Source organism: Macrotis lagotis, chromosome 3 (genome assembly GCF_037893015.1).
Source record: "Macrotis lagotis isolate mMagLag1 chromosome 3, bilby.v1.9.chrom.fasta, whole genome shotgun sequence".
Lineage (NCBI taxonomy): Eukaryota > Metazoa > Chordata > Mammalia > Peramelemorphia > Peramelidae > Macrotis > Macrotis lagotis.
Window position 1 is genome coordinate 144,708,786 of NC_133660.1, and position 16,050 is coordinate 144,724,835.

A 16,050-nucleotide genomic window follows, 5' to 3' on the forward strand; every position below is an offset into this window, starting at 1 on the left:
GTTTTCATACCAACTCTCTGTGTATGTGGCAAGATAGATAATTTTTAAAAAAATATTTTACAACATCAAGGTACTTACATTTCCTGGGTGGAAACCACATGGAATCAGGTAAGTATATAGAGGAAAATCGGGGTGGGGGGGGGGAAGAATCACTTACAATAAGGGGAGGAAGAAGGGTAGTCCAGGAAGTTAGAGATTATAAGTAGTAGAGTCAGAAAAGAATATAGCTTCTTTTTTATTTGTATACCCAGCATAGTTCCTAAGACATAGTAAGTACTTAAGAAATATCCATCATATCATATTATATATATATACCGATCTGGAAATTATTTGCAAAGGGATGAAAATGAATGTGAATTGATAAATTCACTGAACCCAAGATCATAGAAAGAAAAGATGGCCCAGGGCAAAGCCTCATGAAACATCTACAGTTAGGAGAGGTAGGATGATAATACTGCAAAGGAGATGATACAGAAAGAATGGTCAAACAGGAAGAAAGCAAACTAAACCTAAATTAGGGGAAAGCATCCAGGAAGAAGGGACAGTCAACCACATCAAAGCAAACAAGTCAAGAAAGTTAAGTACTGAGGTAGGGGGAAAGTATTTAACTATCTGAAGAGCCTTGATAGCCTTGGAGAAAGAAAGTACTTAAGAATCTCTAAATTGCAAATTCTCATTTCAGCTGAAAGAAGATGTCCAAAGACCAAATTTTACCAGGGTTTGGGAAGTGAACAAGCACAGATAGTTTTTTTTCTAGGAATTAGCTCTGTCAGAAGAGAAAGATATTATTTACAATAATAGACATTGTTATCAAGCATATCTGGTCCAAGGCAGTCTTTCTTCATAGAATGAGAATGATCTGATACCTTTTCCCAAATACTCCTCTCCTCTGTACTCTACCATCACCATGGCAAGACTCCCAGTACCCAACTTTCCCTTTTCACTATGATGTAAACCAGGCTAGAATGAAGGCAGGCAAGTCAAAGGATTAGAACCTTCAGTCAAGATATAAAGGCTGAGCAGGAGTAAGAATTAAGACTTGCCTACCAACCTGATCTGGCAGCCTAAACCAGGCCAAATACAAACTCAGAAACTACTTAAACAAAACAATTAAAAAAAAAACCTTTCTACATAAACAAAATCAACTTTAAGTAATTATAGAAATATTAATATTTCATGGGTGGGCAGGACCCCCCACTGTGATGTTGTGGTGTTTCAGGAGGGATCAACCATAAGTGCTACCTGCTATACCCACTGGTGTTTACAGCCAGTCCAAGGACTCATTTCCTCCCATTCTCTCTTGTTCTTAAGGATACCCAGATATAGACCAGAAAGAATACAGACTTATGCAAGAGATTCGTTCATTCATATAGGATTTCTTTCCTTGCCCCCCAAAACCAGAAGGCAAGGGTGTTCACCAGTTAGAGTTTTCTGATCCAAGTTCTTCATCCCCTATCACCATCAGTCAAGACTGTTAGGCTAAGCAGAGCTATACTTCTCCACCCCAATCCTAACCCTTCTCTTTAACTAGATATAAAGATTAGGGTTCCCCACTATTCATTCCCGAACTTTATGCTTCCCACCTGGGAGGACTATACCTAGATTACTAGAGTCACTAAGGTACAGAGAAAGTGAAGTTCTCTAGCAGAAGGATGGAGCTATGCTCTCTGGAATCTGCACTCTAGCAGTCTCTCCATGGACCAGGGACCTTGCCTATGGAAAAGCCTCTCTTGGTTATAAAAATGAATTTTATTGATATTAAGTTATTTAAGATCTCTTTGTATAGATGTTTTATTTCTCATGTATTGTGACATTATATTGGGAGCCATAATGGACTAAGATTTACTTTTCCAGGATACAATCAAAGGGTAAAGAAGTGAATTGAATTGGGACCTACTCCATCGATTTCTCTGGGCTTTTTGAAACAATTTCTGTAAACTAAAAACAACTGAACAATGTCTAAGGCCACAGCTTTGAAGAGGGCTGCTCCCAGTCTTCTCCCATCACCCACTTCAGATCAAAGGGTTTGAAATATTCCAGGAGATGGCTTCAAAATTAAAAAGGGTGGGGTGAGAAAGAAAGAAAAAGAAATTTAGTTTTTAAACATATGACCCAAGATTCTATGCATTTGTTAAAATTCCATTTCATTCAATTCAACGTTTATCAAGTGGCTATTATGTACAACACATACTAGGCACTGAAGATACAAAGACAAAAAAAATGAGACTCCCTTGCCTTCAAGAAGTTTACATATTTCCCCAAGAAACAAAATATAGTTAGGTAAAAAACAAGGCAATTGTGGGGGGGGTGGAATATTAACCTTGGAAGGGCTCAAGGAAGATTTCAAGGAAAAACTCAACAGAGTAGTGAAGGGAAATGAAAAGTGGAGGTAAAGAGAGGCCACACTCCACGGTATGGTCTGTGCTCTGAGTCCTGAAGGTTTATGAAACCAGTTTTTTTTCTCTTTCAGTAGTCTTCTATTGCTTAGGTAGAAAATACCACTCTAGGGCGGCTAGGTGGCATAGTGGATAAAGCACCGGCCCTGGAGTCAGGAGTACCTGGGTTCAAATCTGGTCTCAGACACTTAATAATTACCTAGCTGGGTGGCCTTGGGCAAGCCACTTAACCCCGTTTGCCTTACAAAAAAAAAAAAAAAAAACCTAAAAAAGAAAAAAAAAATACTACTCTGCTATTTACCTGAAAACTGCTCCACAAGGAGTATCATTGAGCCCATCAGGTGCTTCCCTGTATAAGAATGTCTTCCCCTGTCCCCCCAACCCTGTCAATAGTGAATATTTATTAGGATTCTACTACTTGGGGCAACTAGGTGATATAGTGGATAGAGCACCAACCCTGCAATCAGAAGGATCTGAGTTCAAATTCAGCCTCATATTTAATAATTACCTAGCTATGGGACCTTGGGCAAGTCACTTAAGCCCACTGCCTTGCAAAATAAAAAAAAAAATTCTATCAAGTGTCAGCTCCTATACTAGTGAACCACTGAGGATAGTACAAAAACAAGGTAGATTGAGAGAGAGGGTACTGGTATTTAGGGTAATTAAAAAAGGCTTTATCCTAATTCAACAAATTAACTCAAGGTACCATGTGAATTTTTCAATCATTAAGGTAATTAGTAAAAGTTTCACTTTTCTTTTTTTTGATGTTAGGATTAGGAATTGATAAAGACAAAATATATTATAGAGGAATCTTAATATTACTTTCTAAAAAGTTTTAAAAAATTTAAAATAAACTGTGAATACACTCAATGTTTTTGCCATAGAATTCACATTTCTATAGTAACTAATGCACATAGTTGGCTCTTCATAAATGATTAATTCATTAGTGGGGTGGCTACATGGCTTAGTGGATAAAGCACTGGCATTGGAGTCAGGAGTACCTGGGTTCAAATCCGGTCTCAGACACTTAATAATTACCTAGCTGTGTGGCCTTGGGCAAGCCACTTAACCCCATTTGCCTTACAAAAAAAAAACCTAAAAAAAATGATTAATTCATTAAACTTTCTTTCCTCCCACCTTGGAGTATTCTTATGTAGTTTACAGATCAAGAAACTGGCTCAAAAAGAATAAAGGAGTTACCCAAGGTCACATAGCCAACTATTCAAAAACCTGAGTCTCAAACTCAGTTAAATATTCATCCCACTACACTTTGGTAGGGCAAAGCCTCTCTATCAGAAGTACAGCTGAAATTACATCTATGTTTCTATCATCTATCCATACTAAGAAAGATTTAATTATTTCTTTTCTTTAAATCACAATGAAGCTATTTTAGTTCATTAAGCTATTCAAATGAATTTCTAATTTGCTTTATTATAACACAGTCTCATAAATTGTGCTTTCTGTCTCTCCACCAGTTGGACTGACAATCCAAAAAAAGAACACTAAATCAAATGATCAGAAAACACTCACAAATTGGGCCCTTGTCCATCTGCAATCTCTTCATGGGGTATTGGATAAAGAGCTTCATAAATTCTTCTTTCTCCAGATCCATGGATGGCATATAAATTCATCTTGTCAATTCCAGGAGGGAAATATTCCCAAGGAAGAAGTGTAGTTCCATTCCACTCATTCCCAGCAATATCAGCCCTAAAATTTAAATCCAGCTCTTTCTTACATGTGATGAATATAAAGAAGAGGGAGGAAAAGGGAGAAAAAAGAAAGAGATTTATATTTAAATCAACATTATTTAAAATGTAATATATCTCACAACTAGGATAAAAAGGAAGTTGTCAATTGGGTGGAAAATAACCGATATTTGACAAAGAGGAAGCAAATAAGAATATATAATACCAAGATCTATTTATGGATGGGAAGCAATCGATGAACATGAACAAACAGATCTCAGAAGGAAAAATACAAAATATAAACAACCATATGAAAGACTTCTCCAATCAAAAATAAATGGGATGAACATTACAACTTTGAACTTACACCTCAGACCCAGAAAAATTGGTAGATGACAACAAAATTAATGTTGAGGCAACTGAAGTAACAATAGCATATTAATATCTGTTGCAAAGCTATGAAATATTTAATCAATAAACAATGTGTCTACTATGAGCGACATTGTGCTAAGCTATCCATCTACAAAAAAAGTCAAAAGACTATCCCTACCTCAGAAGAGCTCACAATCTAATGAAAGAGATAGCAGGCAAACAAACGAATATATATATAAAATATATATAATATATATATATATATAATACATATGTGTATGTTTTTTTTTAAGTTATATAAAGGATAAAAGGGAAAGACTTAAGAAAGAAGATCCTAGATTTAAGAGAGGTTTTAAAAAAAGACCTGTAAAAGCTAGGATTTTAGCTGAAATTGAAGGAAATCAGGAAAACCAGGATATAGCAAAGAGGAGGGAGGGCATTCCAAACTTGGAGAACAACCAGACCCAATAGATGAAATATCTTGTTTGAGGAACAGTAGGGAGTTCAATGTTACCAAATCAAACAGTATTTGGGAACAGAGGAAACAAGGTATAACGAAAACTGAAAAGGTTTCAGGGTACAAGACTAGGTTTAGAAGGACTTTGAATGACAAACAAAAGATTTTCATTATGGAAAACATGTAGACATTCTGAAGAGCTCATAAGTAGCACTGTTTAGAGGGAATTTCTTCTAATTGCTTCTCAACAATCATGATATATGTGTCAACATTTCAAGATAACAAAATAATAATAATTCATATATATATATATGTATATATATATATATGACTCTATAATCACTTTTCTTTAAATACTAAAAAGTAGGGAGTGATACTGCTATTGACCCCAATTTGTAGTTAAGGAAACTGAGTCCCAGAGAGGTTATACTCCCTGTCCATGACTTTACTCTATTCCTATTATAAGCAAAAATTTAAAAATCTGACATGCCAAAGCCAGGATTGTAAACTAGGTTCCCTATCCTCAAGTCTAACATTCTTATGCCCCTCACCCCGGTCTCCATATGTGAAATCTAAAAATACAAAAACATAAGGTCCTATCCTGAGGATCAAATTTCACATGTTTTTAGTTAACTCCTTTTTTTGGGGGGGTTTTTTTTCAAGGCAAATGGGGTTAAGTGGCTTGCCCAAGGCCACACAGCTAGGTAATTATTAAGTGTTTGAGACCGGATTTGAACCCAAGTACTCCTGACTCCAGGGTCAGTGCTTTATCCACTGCGACACCTAGCCACCCCCTTCAGTTAACTCCTAAAAAAAAAAATCTTGAAAACAAATCAGTACGATTAATTCATAAGTAACTAAATGTGACAAGCGCACAGTAATCACATGGTAAATGCTTGTTCCTGGAATTAAGTACACACTAATCACATGCTAAATGAATGACATTAATTGAATTACAGAGGAAGGAACTACATGAGCCTTATTCAGTTCTATGAGGGTGAGAATGTATTTTGTTTCAAATTTCAGTTCAGAGAATGCAATCTTCCTTTTTCCTATGGGAAATGAATTTGAAGGGGAAGGGGAAATGAATTTGAAGTACTTGATCTGAGAAAACAGATCTAAGAACAAAGAACTGAAGTCATAAAGACCCAAACTGTAAAAGGGAAGTGACCTAACAATAAGAACTATTCAAAAAATAGAACAATTGGTCTCAGAAGGTAATGTCTCCCCCCCCCCATTGCAAGTCTTAAAAAAGTTGAAGGACTTCTTATTAAGAAAAGTGTAGAAAGGACTCTTATTTACATAAAAATTGGAATGGCTTCTAAGGTTCCTTCTAACTCTGAGACCCTGTGATTCTGACAAACTCTTTTGAATTACTGAAGATGGCATAAATTAGCTTATATCAAAATCCTTGATAAATGAGCATTTATTTTTACTGCAAACAATTTTTTTTCAGAAAATGTGTTGTTCTTTCCTTATTCATTGGTTTATCACTTACCTTTCCCCACAAAATGAACCTCTCTTCCTAACTCACTTATTTTTGTTGAGGATACAACTACCTTTCCTGAGTTGTTAATACTGTCCTTTTTACCTGCTCCCCTCCCCCAAAATTGTGTTTACTCTATATTTACATTTTACATGAGATATTTACATTTTAATATTTGTAAAAAAGGGTTGAGAACATGTTTGATACAAATTAGGCACTATAGAAATACATATTAAATGAATGATAATCTATATATCCAAATAAATCCCCCTCAAACTTTATAACATTTTTACCATAGCAAGATTTAAAATCCAGATCAGAAGGGATAATCTGTCAGGGAAAAAATTGACATTGATTACCTGAACTCATTTTTAACAGGCTGCCTATTCTCTTTTTTTGAGTCATAATATCAATGATGGCACTTGGGAAAGAATGTAACACCTCCAATATGGAGATCAAAATTCCTCTCATCTAAACCTGCAACCATGGAATCAGTCCCTACAGGCTTTGTGCCTTTTTTCATGAAGAATACAGGCAGCTAAAAATGAAGGGTTTATTAGTACTTTAATATTGAAGCAGACCTCCCCAGTGGCAGGAATAGTTCAGTAAACTTTTAATAGAAGAGTAACATTAAAAGAGGAGACCCCAAGGTACAGTTCTTAATTTAAAGGGCATGATCATTTCAGAGGTAAGGAAAGCTGCCTTATATAGGAAATTCATAAGACAGGGACTTTCATTTTCTTTGTAATAGATTTGGTGGGGCAGAGGAGTGGCACATGCATGTACTCTTCCTACACAATTACCCCCACTTAAAGTGACTGACGAGATAGTTAAGTACTAATAACTTTGTTAGGAAAGGGCACAAATCATTGAATCAAGGTATGAATGAATAAGTTCTATGAAACAGTCAATAGGTATTTCAACTAGGAGGAACAGAAAAATATGTTTAGATGAGTTAAAGGACTTGATCATACTCTATGGATCTTCAAAAAAAAAAATAACAGTTCACAACCCTAGAAATTCAAGTGAATGGCAGGTGAGAAGAGAGAGCGTCTTCTGAGAAGAAATCCCTTGGCAGAAGACAAGAGGAATGTCTTGACCTTGGTCTTGCTCTTGACATCAGCCTCAGTCTCTTTTGTCTCTCCTTGACCAGAGAAGGACCTTGTGAACTTTAGAGGAACAGAGGATTTGGACTTCTCAAAAGTTATCTAATAGTATCGCCAAGGTAGCAATTATGGAAAACAAAATCTAAAGAATTAAAATTTCTATTTGTGGTGGCAAAGAACTGGAAATCAAGGAGATGTCCATAAAGTGGGGAATGATAGAACAAACTGTGTTATATGTATGTTATGGAACATTATTGTTCTATTAGAAATCAGGAGGGATGGCAATTCTGAGAAGTCTGGAAAGACTTGCATGAACTGATGCTGAGCAAGATGAGTGGAACCAAAAGAACATTATACACTCCAACAGCAACATGGGGGTGATGACCAACACTAACAGACTTGCTCATTCCATCAGTGCAATAATCAGGGATAATTTAAGGGTATCTGTGACAGAGAATACCATTTGTATCCAGAGAAAAGAACTATGGTATTTAAACAAAGATTATTATCTTCAATTTTTTTTTAAAAGTTGTCTCATGTACTGCATAATTTTGCTATCTCTAATATTTTATTTCTTCCTCAAGGATATGTTTTTCTCTCAACACATTCAATTTTGATCAATGCATAGCATGGAAACAATGTAAAAATCATCAGATTGTCTTCTGTGGGAGAGAGGGGGAGAAAAATTGTAAAATTCAAAACCTTACAAAAACTGATAGATAAAAATTACTATTATATATGATTGGAAAACAAAATATTCATGTAAAAAGAATTAAAATTTACTGTTCACCCAAATCCATTTAGAGAGATGCATGAAAGAAATGAATAAATACTGTCTAAGGCAGGAATGGGGAATCTTTTTTTCTCCCAAAGACCATTTGAATATTTATAATACCATTCAAGGAAAATATAAAATTATCAACTTAATAATTCCAAATAAATTATTTGTATTACAAATAATTACAAATAAATATAAAATTATCAACAATAAATAATCTGTTATTTGGTCAAACATTTAATTAATTCACCCTTAAAAAGCTCCTAGATTTATTGAATTTTAAGTTCTGCTTGAGGGACTGCAGAGGGAACACCAGACCAAGTGATTTCACTAGCTCTTGGGTTAGATGATCCCCACCCCGGTCTAAGGTCATATGCTGTAGCTGTTTCCACTATGCCCTAGTCACATAACTTGTGGTCAATGACATGTTATAGGATAGCAGAGAATTACACAGAATTGTACAGGAAATGTGACATTAAATATATTTAACCACCAGAGGGTGGTCGTTCTGATCTTTTCAGTTAGAGGCTTGGAAGAACAAGAAAGTTAGTGTTACCATATTACAGAATACAAGAAAGGAAGTAGAGACAGTTGGTGACACAGTGAATTGAGCACTGGATCTTGAGTTAGGAAGACATGAGTTCAAATCTAGATCAGATACTTTCTAGTAGTGATCCTTGGAAAGTCACAACCTTTGATTTTCTGACAAAAGGATCAGCTGGTGAAAAAGATACTCCAATATTTTTGCTGAGAAAATCTAGTGGATGGTTAAGTCTATGAGGTCACAAAGAATTGGACACTGCTGAACAATAAGGAAGGGAATAAGCCTGAAACTAGACTTAGTTGGAAGAAAGGCTGACAAGGTAGGAAGACTGGTTATAAAGGACTTTAACAGTCAAACAAGGTTTTACATTTGATCCTATAAGTAATAAAGAGCTACTTTGAGTTTATCAAATAGAGAATTCAACTATAGGGTCTCACTATCTGTCTGATTTATAACTGAAACTGTGTTGTCTAATATATTATCTCCTCTTATTATGTACAGACTTCACAAAGTTGTTGTAAGATTAAAATATGTAAAGAACCTGTAAATCTTAAACTATTCTATAAATGCTAACCATTATTACCATTAGAATATAAAATCCTTGAATTGATATTTTTTACTGTCAGCCTTAGTATATAGTCTTTAAAATGGTTTTTATTCGTCCATTTATTCATTTATATTATGCTATATTATCATCTTCATTTTAAAGATTAAGAAACAAATTTTAGGGAAGTTAAGGTACTTGCTCATAGCTACACAGTCAGGAAATCTTAAAGGCAGAAAAACAATCCAGTTCTTTATTCATTATATTATACTGTTTTTCAGGGCATAAATAGGTTAATAAGTAGGAAAATAATAATTTGTATAACACTTTAAGACTCACAAAGTACATATATTTTTGATTCTCACAATAATTCCAGATATCATAGAGGGAAACCTAGGCTCAGTGAAATCAAATTAACTGCCCAGGGTCACACAGCTAGTGTCAGAGACAGACTTCAAACCTAGGACCAGCTCACTCCAAGCAGAGCATTCTATCCACAAGAAGAAAGTGCACCTTTTGGATACATACCAGACAGATATAATAGACTATTTCCTCACTTAAGATTACCACCCAAGATTTTCCTTTGGCTCTAAAAAATTGCCCTTCTGCTTTTGTATGCAGAGGGCCTCAAATCAATTTCTTCTTGGAATAGATTCCTCCAGGAAAAGGAAAAACCTTTAAGTGTGGTTAGTCGCTTGAATACCTCTCCATGTTCTTCCCTGTCAAGCTTTGGAGATTTTATTTATTCTTGATAGAATGTACTTACCATTGTGGTCATGGCTCTCTTCATTCCAAGCCTCTTTTTGCTGTGCCTTGAAGAATGAAAGTTCTTTAGCTGAAAATTTCTCATGCTGCTTGTTGGGCCAGAAATGATCAATTGGGCAAGATAATGGTTAGGAAGGGGATAGGAAAGAGGGTCATGTACTTCATCTTTAAGAACTTGGTTTTTCAGTTCATATCCTTGTTACAGTTCTAAGTGAAATGTGACAGCTTTCAAAGTTTAGTTGAATTATTTAATCTCTACTTAAGAAGTCACTGTGTATACAATAATGTCAAAGAAACCAAGACTGAGAGACACCAGAATTCTGATTGATAGTGACCAATCTTGACTTGAAATGTGCCTCCCTCTTTTCAGCATAAAAGAATCAGACAACAGATATTTAATAGAGTATATCTTTTTGCAAGGGAGGAATGATCACTTTATTTTTTATTTATTGGGGAAGAAATGATCATATAATAGTAATATTTTAAAAGAATAAAGAAAAATATTTAAGAAATTTTAGCAAAATAAAATGCCTTAAGTCATATGAATACCATCAAGTTAAAAGTTACACACTAGGCAGAAACCTGACAGTTAAAGTACTTCCTTTATATACTCATTCTTTGACTTTCATATCTCACATAATCCCAGAATAACTAGACATTCAACAGTAGGAAATATCCTTTAACTAAATAAATGAAAATATTCTTTCCTATGCTTTTTGACAACTAATTTCTCCTATACATGATGAATGTATGTGATAATCAGAATTCTTGTATACCCTCCCCAACACACCCAAATAAAATGTAAAATGTCAACAAACCTATGTTTTAATGGCCCAGCGTGAAATGCTTTCTCTAAGCAGAATCATTATTTCTATTGCATAATTTATGAAGGTTCTAGGATTTCATCAGCATGAAGAACTCCCAGTGTGGGTATCCCCCTACAATAATATAAATTGCAACTGGCATATGATTCAATAAGTAAGTTCTAGGGAATTGTCTAAAGTCCAGAGTGGTACATTAACCCAGGGTGACAGGCCCTGTTGATGATGATGATGATGATGATGATGATGATGATGTTTGTCCTTCATTCTTGAAGGACATGATATCAGGGAGGAGGTTGGCTTGATAAGAAAGGGAATTGGATTTAAGTGAAGGGGTGCTGTCTCACTTTCTCCTCCAAAGCCATCTGGATCCAATGACTAGATATGAGACTAGATATGAATCAGAATGACTGGAGATGACTCTGGATGAGAGGCAATCAAGATTAGGTGATTTGCCTAAGTTCATACAGCTAGTAAATCACAGACCAGTAACTAAATGATTGACCTGTGCTTAAAAAGGCCAAAGTCTTCCATTTCATCTAGGGCCATCCCCAGTCATCCTAATCCATATCAGGAGCCTTAACCACATGGTTTCAGAGGAGAAAGTGAGGCTGATGACAGCACAGCACCCATCCCTTAAATCAACTCACTTGGATGACATAGCATCACCGCCTTGATGTCAGAGTTCTACAAGAACAAAGGACAAACAATAACAGTAACAACAACAAATGTGAAGCCAGGGCTTCCTGAATCTAAATCCAGAAACACAGTCAGTACTTCCCATACAGTATCATAGTAATGTAGCCATTATTAAAACAATTCTAATTCAGGTGTTTTAGCTTAACACAAGAATTGAGACTTTTTTCCCCCTGTGATCTCTGGCTCCATGGTGCAGACATCAAATGTTCCAATTAATTCCTTCAGAGAATATGAGAGTAAAGAGCAAGACAATCTACTTCTCCGAAATCTCTCTCTCTCTCTCTCTCTCTCACACTCACACACACACACACACACACACACACACACACACACACACACAGTCTATCTCTCTCTCTTTTTCTGATTTTAGCTGTCCATTTGTCTATCTCTGTTTCTGTCTATACATCTGTCTCTCCTCACCCAACCCCTACCCAGATTTAGCCCAATTAGCCCAGAGCTTTAATTAACAGGGGATGGGAGTTTACATTTGGCATGAAAATAGCACAGGACAGTCTGACCTAGAGTCACTGACTGTAGATTTTGGGACAACAGAACCCTTTCCCTGCAAGAACGGCCCACTGGGTAAAGGTAGACCCTTGTGCCTCAGCAATATGAAACAGCTCAGGCTGTGAAAAACCTTGAGGTAAAGTGAGTCAAGTTTAGTAGTTGCTTTGGAGAGAAGGTCTGCTTCCACCAAATTTCAAAGCCCTGGGACAAAGTCTTCATTTTGGTTTTGATATAGCCTTAAATTACAATGAGCAAAGTCATCCAGTGCCAAATACACACACACACACACACACACACACACACACACCGCATTTTATTGAGAGTGACTTCTTCCCAGGTGTGATTGTTTTTCATCTTGGGGTATTCCTCTCCCAAGGGAACTTTTGCCCAAAGACTAAAATTAGATTTGACTGTAGAAGATTTATAATCATCTTAATATTATTATTTCAATTAGACACAGAAGCAAACATGTTACAGAAGTTATCTTTCAGTTAGTTCAATTTTTTTTACATTTTAAACAAGTGTTTATTATGGCTATACTCACCTTGACAATTTTAAATACTAGGAATAGAAACAGGAAAACTATATTTTAAAAAGCTGTCTTTTTTTAATAAGGGTTACATATTCTCTTAAATTCAGGCACAGTTTTGCCAGCTTATTAATTTTAAATGTGAAATCAAAACAAATAGCCAATACTCTCCAAATAGCTGGCTGATTATAACTCAGAGGGACTGTGTAGTGGAAAGCATATATTACTAGCCTCCAAGTCATAAAGACTTGAGTTCCAGTGCTGCTCCCTGCATAAAGTAAGGTTAGTATCTTATTTTGATTACATTTCCTGATCAGAATTCCCTATATCAGTGAAATTGCAGGTCTAATCCAAACTCTTCCCTGCTTCAATAAAAAAAAAAGCTTATAAAAGAGTTAGACCAATGAAGTCCAAAAGACAATTTCAAAGGAAGGGCTTTAAAAATTCTCAGAAGCTACTCTCCCTAACTTACTTGTTGTGTCTATCTCTTTATGACGAGTTTACTTGGCAAAAATACTGGAATGGTTTGCCATTTCATTCTCCAGAGGAGGAAACTGGGTTAAGTGACTTGCCTGGGGTCAAATAGTTAATCTGAGGTCAAATTTGAATTTAGGAAAACTCATCTTCCTGATCCAGGTCCAGCCCACTATCCACTGTGCCAGCTAGTTCCCATCTATATCATAAAAGAGATACATAAAAGAGAACTGGCTTCCCCTTCTCCCATCCCTCCAGGAAGCATAGTAGCCAAAGATCAGCAGGGTAGCAGGAGCATCACTCAGCACCCATTATATCCACTTGCTGAAATGTCCCACCATAGAGCTATCTGACAATAAAGATATCCATTTTCTCTCTGCAGAAGCAAGTCAAAGAACAAACAGCATTAGAGTCTCTTAGCAAAGAAACTTTCCCTGTGACACCCCCTGAGGATACTGATTGGTAGCTCTGAAATATTGGAAGTATGAATCAGCCAAGAGACATTTATGTACCTATTCCACACCTATTCCCACAGTTTATTCCAACATATGTGTTTCTTTCCCTTTTTCCTCAACTAAATAATCTGTTTATGTAAAACCCAGATGGCATCTCATGTTTTCCTACCTACATTTGTCTCAGATGTTCAAAAGGTACAGAAGCCAGTGTTAAAGCAGATATTAGTTTTGCTGACTATAAGCCGCACTAGGTCTGTCTGACATTTTCTTGGGTATAAATCCTGGCCTGAAGAGCTGAAATGCAATGCTCAGTTAGGTTTATGCCAGGGCCCACCATGAAAACATTCCCCATGAGCGGTAGCAGGGCTCTAAAGCCGTTAAGTCCTTACCAATGATAAATAAAAATGGAGAAAGGTCAGCAACTGCTTTTTTTTACTTACTGTAACGAAGCCTTTGACAGAAGCCCAAGAAATGTATGCCCATGGGTTTCTGATTAATTGGAGAGCAGTACACCCATGGAACCAATTTACAAGTGATTTGCAGGCATGCTGGCATTACTGAAATAAACGTGCCATTACAATGATTTATGCTGCTTCGTCCCCAACACAAATGATAAAGTGAAATTTACAGTCCTTAATTACCACCATGAAAAATGGGGAGGGGGAGAAAGAAAGCAAAGATTGGTAATTTGCAAATGTGTCAGTAAGGCTCAAGATGCACATCCATTGGTTTTATTTTTTTAAGAGTATGACCCTATTAGGAAAAATACAGGGGTTTGGAGTAAGTTTCAAATCCCACAACTTTATAAAGCAAATTCCCTTGGTGGTGGTGGAGAAGAGTTCAGAGAAAGACTGACCCTAATGCTTAGGATCTATGCTCTGGTATCTGAAATAATCCAGGGAAATTCTCTATAACTTCCTCTTTGGGAAGACTTTGTCTCCACAAAGCTTTTACTTGGGGGTGGGGGGTGCAGAAGACTAGGGGAGTAGGGAAGTCCAGATCAAAGAGGAATTCCCTTGTTTCACCTCTTTATTCTTGTTAACTAATTGCTAGATACAGCTATTTATGTCTTCTGAAGAAATATAAGAGCCATCAGTGGACTCTTTGCAAACTTGGGGCATAACCCTAATTGCTCTATTATAATTATGACTTTCAGGTATGACATTGTTTTCATTTGGGAATAAGGGTAACAACTGGGAAAGATGGGTTAATAATCTTCCCAAATAACCATATTTAGATCTTTCTACAAGTGGTTCGTAAAACACAATTGGTAGACATTTACTAATGGGTACAAAAGGAAATGATGAAATTACTCATGGCTGGTTTCAAATCCTAATTGACATATCACTTGTCTGATTATGGGCAAATAACTTAACATCTCTAACTCTATTTTATTATCCATAAAATGGGGATAATAATGGAGATAATAACACCTGTAGTGCCTACCTCCAGGGTTTATTCTGAAGCTCAGATGCACTAAGAAGGTGTCTCCAAATTCTTAGTGCATTTTAGCCTTAATAAAGTTTAAAATGTACATGCAAAGTTCTCTGAAGGTCTTAAAATATTATATATATATATGTGTGTGTGTGTGTGTGTGTGTGTGTGTGTATTCATTTTTATGATTGTGCCATTATACTATGATCTGATTTCTATGTTACATTCAAAAAGTCAGATATGTATATACTTTTTAAGTATTAAAACTATATGAATTCCTATCAAAATCATTATTGGGGATGGTTTGGATAGGCAGATGAGTTGAACAGGAACTCTTTGAATGCCTAAACCAAAAGAGAATGATGGATCAATATCAACCATGAGGAAGGACTTAAGTAGAAGACCCCAGGGCTCTATGTTAAACCCTGTTCTATTTGAGGTTTTTATCAATAACCTGAATTAAATCTTAAATGGCATGCTTTTCAAGTGTGCAAATGGCACAAATCTTGAAGGGAAAACTAATACATTGGATGAGAAGATTAAAACTCCAAAAGATATTGACAGGCTGGCACATTGAGCAAATTTACTAAGATTAAAATATAATAGGGAAAAATATAAAGCCAGGCTCAAGGTGAGGGAGATGTGACTAGATAGCTTTTGTGTAAAGGACCTGGAGAAGTCATTCTAGGAAGCAATTTAGAAAATAACCAAAAAAAGTTACTTGAAACAATAGTACCACTAGTAAATCTAAACCCCCAAATAAGTCAAAGAAAGAGGGGGAAAAGATATAAAAATGTTTATAGCAGCTCAATTATTGTACAAAAACTGGAAACAAGGAGGTGGCTAGGTGGCACAGTGGATAGAGCACCAGCCCTGGAGTCAGGAGTACCTGAGTTCAAATCTGGCCTCAGATGCTTAATAATTATCTAGTTGTGTGGTCTTGGGCAAGTCACTTAACCCCATTGCTTTGCAAAAAAAAAAAAAAACCTGGAAACAAA

The 16,050-nt window shown here is 36.0% G+C and overlaps 1 protein-coding gene across 1 annotated transcript in view; it reads right to left on the bottom strand.

Moving 5' to 3' along the window:
* Positions 1–1,079: 1,079 nt before the first annotated feature.
* The window catches only part of LOC141517869 (UPF0462 protein C4orf33 homolog), a 65,491-nt gene continuing 50,520 nt past the window's right edge, over positions 1,080–16,050 (bottom strand). Inside the window, exons 6-7 of the mRNA XM_074229296.1 lie at positions 3,927–4,126; positions 1,080–2,047 (exon numbers count right to left, since the gene is read on the bottom strand). Of these exons, the coding sequence (XP_074085397.1) occupies positions 1,960–2,047; positions 3,927–4,126 (288 nt within the window). The 3' untranslated portion in view covers positions 1,080–1,959. The remainder of the gene's footprint in view (positions 2,048–3,926; positions 4,127–16,050) is intronic.